The following is a 9,870-nucleotide window of genomic DNA, read 5'->3' on the forward strand; positions in this document are numbered from 1 at the left end:
ATATGTATACATACATATGTATACATACATATATATACACATGTACATATACACAAATATCTATATATCTATAAATCTCTCTCTATATATATATGTATGTATGTATGTATGAAAGGTGGAATAATGAAATGCCGCATTGATATTGATATGGGTCGTGTGGCATGGTTGGTTTAGTACTTGCCCCTCCGGTTTCATACCCGGGGTGATCTAGGTCCGATTCCTGATCAGGAAGGGTTATTTATATGTAAGTATAATATATATACATAAATAGATAAATATGTATATACACATTTATATGTGTATGTACACACACGCACACATATGTTTGTCTGCTTTCCTGTGTGTTTGTAAATGCCATTCTGTATGTGTGGACATTTGACTGTAATAATTACTGTTATTACTATAGTGTTATTATGCATATGATTTTTTTTTTTTTTTTTTTTATCACGGAGAAAGAAAGTAAATGCACAGGTACATATTTAATATAACCACGTATCTGCAAAACTATTAAGCGTCATGTTTATATCTTAACTGAAATAATAACAGGTGATTACGATGAAGGCTGATGCAAGAGATCATGGTATCGCCGGATCAGTAAATGGCAGCAAAATTTATGTTGCATATATATGGTTGTTCAGTTTAGGGGTAACCATAGGCAGTGCTGGGTCCTTGTTGGGAGGAAGATGAACCTGAGAATTGGCCACTAGAAGAACCAAATCCTGGTTGGCCAGCTCCGGTACCAAAGCCTGATTGGCCAGATCCTGAGAACTGTCCTGAACCAAAGCCTGATTGGCCGGCGCCAAAGCCTGAATCTGAGAACTGTCCAGAGCCAGACCCTGGCCGGCCACCAGAAGCTGCAGCGGCGGCATCCTCCTGACGAGCCTTCTCGATCTGGGCGATGGCGTGTGGTGGGAGGGGAGGGGGTGTAGGCAGAAGGTCGGACTCCACGCGGAAACCGTTTTCATCAGCGACGAAGCTGAAGTCAGCTGGAGTGCCATCAGGGAAGGTGAATCTGAAATGAGGAAACATATTGACTTTCCGTCTGAAGAAGAGAATATGGTTTAGATATAATCTTACCAAAAGCAAATGTCACACTTACGACCAAGCACCCTGCTGTGCTACGGCTCCAGTTTCTCCTTGTGGGGCTCCTTGTTCCTCACGAATGATGCCGTTTGCAGTTTCGAAGTTGAAGTTGTAGTTTCCGAACTCATCGGGGCCTTGGCGATCGTCGGTAATGATGGGAATGAAAGGACCTGAAGCTCCAGCTCCAGAACCACCAGCACCGAAGCCTCCCGAGGAACCGCCGAATCCTCCAGTGGCTCCACTGCCGAACCCTCCACTGCCTGACCCAGGAGCTCCACCCCCAAATCCTCCCGTTGCTCCACCTCCGAATCCTCCACTGCCTGACCCAGGAGCTCCACCCCCAAATCCTCCCGTTGCTCCACCTCCGAATCCTCCACTGCCTGACCCAGGAGCTCCACCTCCGAATCCTCCACTGCCTCCAGCTCCACTTCCAGGTCCACCTCCTACTCCACCGAAACCGCCGGATGAACTTCCACTGGGAAGTCCGTAGGATCTAGACGGTGAACCTTGAGGTAGTGATGCCACAGCTGCCACCACAGCGCATATCACGAGTTTCTGAAGATAGTTAGGAAAAAATCATTACTTATATTCATTTTTCTTTGTCTATGTGCAGGTGTAAAACGCTACTATTCACTTGCATTAGTGTGTTTCTATTCATATGTTTATACACACAAACACACATACACATATATATGTATGTGTGTGTGTTTGTATGAATGTATATGTATACATATATACGTATATATTCATATGTGTGTGTGCGAATCTATATACATATACATATACACACATGTATATATACACACGCATTATTTATACATAAATATGCATGTATGTATATGTATGAAAATATGTACACACACATACACTTCATATGTGTGTATGTGTGAAATAATTCAAATAGTTTATAGTCAGTGTCAGTGCATCCCTATATCTTCTGTGTGAATCTATTGATCTACCTGTATGACTGTCCATTCCTCTATTTATCTATCTATCTATCTGTCAATGTCTCTCTATATATGTATATATATACATATTCACTTACAACCACACGTTTATATGTGTATAAATATTGATATGTGTATTCATTTGTATATATATATATATATATGAATGAATATATGTGTGTGTGTGCATACATACATACATATACATAAATTGTATGTATATATATATATTCACACATGCAATATATATGCATAATATATATATATAGATAGATCCATAAACAAATTGACAGATAGACAGATAGATGGCTAAACAGAAGAATTGACAGATAGATCGATAGATCGTAAGCAGATATATGGATATGCTGACACTGACTATAAATATAAATGAGTGATATATATGTATAATACACAAACATCATGTATGTATATATGTGTATATATATATATATATATATATATATATATATATGTATGTATGCATGTATATACACCTATGTGTGTGTATATTTATCATATACATATATATGAATATATATATGGATATATATATATATATATATATATATGCATACACACATAACTGTATATATATGTGTGTATACATATTTATCTATACTCATATATATATATATATATATATATATGTGTGTACATATATATACATACACATGCGTATATGCACGTTTCTGTATGTACATTTTCTTTCAAAAAGTTTGAACTTTACCGCAAACATGGTTATCCGATGAAGCGGTCGGACTGACTGATGCTCATGCTGGAACCGGACTCTTATATACTCAGACTCTGGCATTTCTCTCTCATTCCCGGGACATGCACTCGGACACACGCACGTACACACGATGGATAATGTCATACTGACCCAGATGAGATTCTCCCGATTTGCTCATCAATACACAAGGTCTGTTTTCATGCCCTGTTATTTTCCTGGCTGTCATGATCTCTTTCTAAATTCCTTTACACCCTGAACTTGCTTTTGTTCCCAAAGGAATTGCATTTCACTCCGTTCAATCTGCCTCTCTGTCTTTCGGTTTCCCTCTCTCTCGCTCTTTCTCTCTCTCTTTCGGTTTCCGTCTCTCTCTCTCTTTCGGTTTCCGTCTCTCTCTCTCTTGCTCTCTCTCTTTGCTTCTTCCTCTTTAACATCACACTCAATCCTATCTCTCTTTCTTTCCGTTCCCCTCTTTCTCCCACTCCCCCGCTCTCTTTCTCCCTTTTTCGCTTACTTTCCCTTCTCTCCCTCGCTCTCTCTCTATCTATGCATGTATGTATATGTTTATAAATATATTCATATATATATGTACATATGTAAACATAAGTATATATACATATGTGTGTGTGTGTGTGTGTGTACGCACACATGTATGTATATATATACATATATATGTATGTATGTATTTTCTGAGCCAGGAAACACTCTAGTCAAGACTCGAAGACTCCTGCATCTCCTTCAGCCATCACTGAAGGCCGAACACGTGCTCAGGATGATCGAGCACATAGGCGACTCTTACCTCAATTACTGGCTTGATTGATACGTCATCAGTTCGCTTTGCTTCGTCAATGGGGTTCGTTCTGCCTACAAAGAGGAACCAGAAGAGCGAAGCCTGAATTTTCTGAACGAGAGCCTCACTGTAACCACCACGCCCAACAGGAACATCAGCGGTATTATCGTCTTCAGGAAAATGTACTTATAATAATTTGTTAAGCTTATCTTTACAAGTATCCCACAGTATATATATTCATATACATACATACACATATATGTTGACCCACGTTTCATTCCCCACATCGCCAGTGGGTGGTAACGCCGGGAATTCCTTGCACACAGGGGATATTTTAGAAGCAAAACGAAATAGACAGTCTGTTACGTCAAAGATAACTATTGTAGAAATGGAATGAAATTTAATTTATCATTTATCAAATATGTTAGTATATACATACGTCCACACATACACACATGTATGTACATAAATGTGTGTATACCATTCACATATGTATATATATCTGTATATACATACACACACACACACACACACACACATATATATATATATATATATATATATATATATATATACATGCACATATGAGTGGTATATATATAAACATATGTATGTATCTGTGTTTGCAAAAATATGTAATGTATATATATAAACACATATGCATTCGCGTGTTTGTAACATATATATACACACACATATGTATACATATATAATTATAGATAATATATATTTTCCCTATTGATTATGAGTTATTATCCTTTTTAAGGATCCAACATTACCAAGAATGTCGGATTCGTCTGGTTCCCTCATTTTGCCTTTGTATGGGCGTGTGCATCTGAAAATCTCTTATTGGCCTCCATAATTATTTCGCCTCATTGACTATTAGTTATAATTTTCATCAACAAAAAGGGTGTAGATAAACAGTATAATATATGAATACATATTTAATGTAAACATTCATCTTCACTAGTAAGCGTTTATGGTATATGTCATCTCCAATACTTAAGGCTGAAAGGTATTACGATATCGATGGGTCACAAGCGGCAGCAGATATTAGGTCGCATTATTATTATGTCGCATTATCATTATCATTAGGGGTAACCATAGGCAGTGCTGGGTCTTTGTTGTGAGGATGCTGATCCTGAGAATTAGCCACTAGAAGAACCAAATCCTGGTTGGCCAGCACCGGTACCAAAACCTGATTGGCCATATCCCGAGAACTGTCCTGAACCAAAGCCTAATTGACCGGCACGAAAGCCTGATAACTGTCCAGAACCAGAGCCTGGCCGGCCACGTGAAGCTATATATATATATATATATATATATATATATATATATATATATATATATATATATATACGTTTATATATATATATGTATATATATATATATATGTGTGTGTGTGTGTGTGCGTATGTGAGTGTATGTGTGTATATATGTGTGTGTGTGTATGTGTGTGTGTGTTTGCATGTTTGTGTGTATATATATACACATATTTATATATATATGTATATATATATGTATATATATATATATATATATCCATGGATATATGTATATATACATATATATAAATGTCCCCCCCCCCCCCCACACACACACACACAAACATATATATATAGTGTGTGTGTGTGTGTGTGTGTTCGTGTGTGTGTGTCTGTGTGTGTGAATATACATATATAGTATATAGTATATTACTGCAAAACAGAAAACCAAAAAAGATATATTGCATCCCCTTATCCGAAACTATTAGCTTTCCTAATTAAAGCGTTCGTTGAGGTGGTTTCCACTCAAGTATTTTTTTCTTAATATCTACATTCCTATAAACCTCTCCTCCTCTCTATAAACACACACACACACACACACACACACACACACACACATATATATATATATATATATATATATATATATGTATATACATATGTTTGAGTGTGTGTGTGCATATATATATGTGCATATATATATATACATATATATGCGTGTGTGTGTGCGTGTGTGTGAACATAGGTGTATTTCGAGGTACATGTTGCTTTCATTTCATTGAGCTAACATTTGCAATCAGTTATAGAAATTTAACGAAATCTCGCAATCAAGGATAAGTCACGTGTTTTGGGATTTTAAGTCGGTCATGCATCATTTATTTTTTTATTATTATTGATTTGTTTACATTTCAATATGCCTAGCTTCTGAAATAATGCCAAACATTTTCACTAACGTTAAAGCTTATGTCTTAAAAGCATAGCTCAGTAATAAATAAATAGAGTACAGGAACGTCAGTTATTTAATTTTTTACTTCTTCGGGATCATTTAAAGATTTTCATCAACCAGCCAGCTCACAAATCCCAATCAGAATTTAAAGAAAACAACAAAAAAACATCATAGCAGGTGATATCTGTCGTCTGATGTGGAATTAACATATCTTATTAAATCCGCTCCATTTTTTAATCTGGTTGGTTTTACGGACCGCGGCGATGTACTGGAAGAGGCTGCGATGGACCAGAGCAATTACAAAGCGAAATCCTGTCAGCTTGAACCAGAAGGTTGAATCAGAGCAGACAAGCTTCTCGTGATTTCCTCGAATTTCGAATTTGTTACGGGGTGGAATCACCTAGGGGGATGTCGAGGTATTTGTTAAGATTTATATGTTCCCAAAGGAGAAGTAATGACAAAGAGATTAGAAATACTCACTAAAATCTAATTGGAAACATTTTGTCTTTACGTATGAATTGGAACATACTTTGCAGCAGCGCTATCATGTCCAAGCTGAACATTTTCATCTGGCTATTATGACGCTTTAAATATTCGAGCATTCCAAAGCAGCTCAAACGAGATAGAACCATACTAATGGTCATTATACATACATACATATTCAGTATATTTGAATATATATATTTGCTGTACATATATCAAAACCTTGTAAAGTATCAAACGTATGAAAAGAAATTAACATTGATGTTAATTTGTGTCTGTGCAAACACACACACATGCACACAAACATACACAAACGTTATGTATATGTATTTGAGTATATATGTCTATATATTTTGTATATATATATACATGTGTATATATCTATTTATGTATGTTATATATGTATAATCTCTATAGTAAAAAAAGGTGCAGAATAGACATAGTAATTCACAGGTACACATTTAATATAACCACGTATCTACAATACTAGTAAGCGTCATGTTTATATCTTAACTGAAATAATAACAGGTGATTACGATGAAGGCTGATGCAAGAGATCATGATATCGCTGGATCAGAAAATGGCAGCAAAATTTATGTTGCATATATATGGTGATTCAGTTTAGGGGTAACCATAGGCAGTGCTGGGTCCTTGTTGTGAGGATGCTGATCCTGAAAACTGGCCACTGGAAGAACCAAATCCTGGTTGGCCAGCACCGGTACCAAAGCCTGATTGGCCAGATCCAGAGAACTGTCCTGAACCAAAGCCTGATTGGCCGGCGCCAAAGCCTGAATCTGAGAACTGTCCAGAGCCAGAGCCTGGCCGGCCACCAGAAGCTGCAGCGGCGGCATCCTCCTGACGAGCCTTCTCGATCTGGGCGATGGCGTGTGGTGGGAGGGGAGGGGGTGTAGGCAGAAGGTCGGACTCCACGCGGAAACCGTTTTCATCAGCAACGAAGCTGAAGTCAGCTGGAGTGCCATCAGGGAAGGTGAATCTGAAATGAGGAAACATATTGACTTTCCGTCTGAAGAAGAGAATATGGTTTAGATATAATCTTACCAAAAGCAAATGTCACACTTACGACCAAGAACCCTGCTGTGCTACGGCTCCAGTTTCTCCTTGTGGGGCTCCTTGTTCCTCACGAATGATGCCGTTTGCAGTTTCGAAGTTGAAGTTGTAGTTTCCGAACTCATCGGGGCCTTGGCGATCGTCGGTAATGATGGGAATGAAAGGACCTGAAGCTCCAGCTCCAGAACCACCAGCACCGAAGCCTCCCGAGGAACCGCCGAATCCTCCAGAGGCTCCACTGCCGAAGCCGCCACTACCGGAACCAGGAGCTCCACCCCCAAATCCTCCCGTTGCTCCACCTCCGAACCCTCCACTGCCTGACCCAGGAGCTCCACCTCCGAATCCTCCACTGCCTGAACCTGGAGCTCCACCTCCGAATCCTCCACTGCCTGAACCTGGAGCTCCACCTCCGAATCCTCCACTGCCTCCAGCTCCACTTCCAGGTCCACCTCCTACTCCACCGAAACCGCCGGATGAACTTCCACTGGGAAGTCCGTAGGATCTAGACGGTGAACCTTGAGGTAGTGATGCCACAGCGGCCACCACAGCGCATATCACGAGTTTCTGAAGATGGGAAGGAAAAATCATTACTTATATTCATTTTTCTTTGTCCGTGTGCATGTGTAAAACGCTACTATTCACTTGCATTAGTGTGTTTCTGTTCATATGTTTATACACACAAACACACATACACATACATATATATGTGTGTGTTTATATGAATGTATATGTATACATATATACGTATATATTCATATGTGTGTGTGCGAATCTATATACATGTACGTATACACACATGTATATATACACACGCATTATTTATACCTAAATATGCATGTATGTATATGTATGCAAATATGTATACACACATACACTTCATATGTGTGTATGTGTGAAATAATTCAAATAGATTTATAGTCAGTGTCAGTGCATCCCTATATCTTCTGTGTGAATCTATTGATCTACCTGTGTGACTGTCCATTCCTCTATTTATCTATCTATCTATCTATCTGTCAATATTGATATGAGTATTCATATGTATATATATATATATATATATATATGAATGAATATATATATGTGTGTGTGTGTGCATACATACATATATACACATAAATTGTGTGTATGTGTATATATATATATATATATATATATATATATATATTCACATACAATATCTATGCATAATATATATAGATAGATCCATAAACAAATTGACAGATAAACAGATAGATGGCTAAACAGAAGAATGGACAGATAGATCAAAAGATCATAAGCAGATATATGGATATGCTGACACTGACTATAAATCTCAATGAGTTATATATATATGTATAATACACAAACATCATGTATGTATATATGTATATATATATATATATATATATATATATATATATATATATATGCATGTATATACACCTATGTGTGTATATATATCATATACATATATATGAATATATATATATATATATATATATATATATATATATATATGCATACACACATAACTGTATATATATGTATGTATACATATTTATCTATACTCATATATATATATATATGTATATCTATGTATATATATATACATACACATGCGTATATGCACGTTTCTGTATGTACATTTTCTTTCAAAAAGTTTGAACTTTACCGCAAACATGGTTATCCGATGAAGCGGTCGGACTGACTGATGCTCATGCTGGAACCGGACTCTTATATACTCAGACTCTGGCATTTCTCTCTCATTCCCGGGACATGCACTCGGACACACGCACGTACACACGATGGATAATGTCATACTGACCCAGATGAGATTCTCCCGATTTGCTCATCAATACACAAGGTCTGTTTTCATGCCCTGTTATTTTCCTGGCTGTCATGATCTCTTTCTAAATTCCTTTACACCCTGAACTTGCTTTTGTTCCCAAAGTAATTGCATTTCAATCCGTTCAATCTGCCTCTCTGTCTTTCGGTTTCCCTCTCTCTCGCTCTTTCTCTCTCTCTTTCGGTTTCCGTCTCTCTCTCTTTCTCTCTCTCTCTTTCGGTTTCCGTCTCTCTCTCTCTTGCTCTCTCTCTTTGCTTCTTCCTCTTTAACATCACACTCAATCCTATCTCTCTCTCTTTCCGTTCCCCTCTTTCTCCCACTCCCCCGCTCTCTTTCTCCCTTTTTTCGCTTACTTTCCCTTCTCTCCCTGTCTCTCTCTCTATCTATACATGTATGTATATGTTTATAAATATATTCATATATATATGTATGTACATATGTATACATACGTATATATACATATGTGTGTGTGTATGTGTGTACGCACACATGTGTGTATATATTTACATATATATGTATGTATGTATTTTCTGAGCCAGGAAACACTCTAGTCAAGACTCGAAGACTCCTGCATCTCCTTCAGCCATCACTGAAGTCCGAACACGTGCTCAGGATGATCGAGCACATAGGCGACTCTTACCTCAATTACTGGCTTGATTGATACGTCATCAGTTCGCTTTGCTTCGTCAATGGGGTTCGTTCTGCCTACAAAGAGGAACCAGAAGAGCGAAGCCTG

The 9,870-nt window shown here is 37.7% G+C and overlaps 1 protein-coding gene across 3 annotated transcripts; it reads right to left on the reverse strand.

Annotated features, from left to right (window-relative positions):
- Nucleotides 1-375: 375 nt before the first annotated feature.
- Nucleotides 376-9,327, reverse strand: LOC125029690 (pupal cuticle protein 36-like). 3 transcript variants are annotated; one of them, XM_047619761.1, is made up of 4 exons: nt 8,961-9,327; nt 7,717-7,873; nt 1,100-1,481; nt 376-1,012 (listed from the first exon to the last, which is right to left on the reverse strand). In XM_047619761.1, the coding sequence occupies exons 1-4, from the start codon at nt 9,105-9,107 to the stop codon at nt 640-642; spliced, it is 1,059 nt and encodes a 352-aa protein (XP_047475717.1). In that variant the 5' UTR covers nt 9,108-9,327; the 3' UTR covers nt 376-639. The 3 variants fall into 3 exon arrangements, with proteins under 3 accessions (XP_047475717.1, XP_047475718.1, XP_047475716.1); XM_047619762.1 differs by lacking the exons at nt 376-1,012; nt 1,100-1,481 and adding exons at nt 6,688-7,235; nt 7,323-7,680; XM_047619760.1 differs by lacking the exons at nt 376-1,012; nt 1,100-1,481 and adding an exon at nt 6,688-7,235 and having other exon boundaries at nt 7,323-7,873; nt 8,961-9,325.
- Nucleotides 9,328-9,870: the final 543 nt, after the last annotated feature.

The sequence above is a fragment of the Penaeus chinensis genome, chromosome 10 (genome assembly GCF_019202785.1).
Source record: "Penaeus chinensis breed Huanghai No. 1 chromosome 10, ASM1920278v2, whole genome shotgun sequence".
Lineage (NCBI taxonomy): Eukaryota > Metazoa > Arthropoda > Malacostraca > Decapoda > Penaeidae > Penaeus > Penaeus chinensis.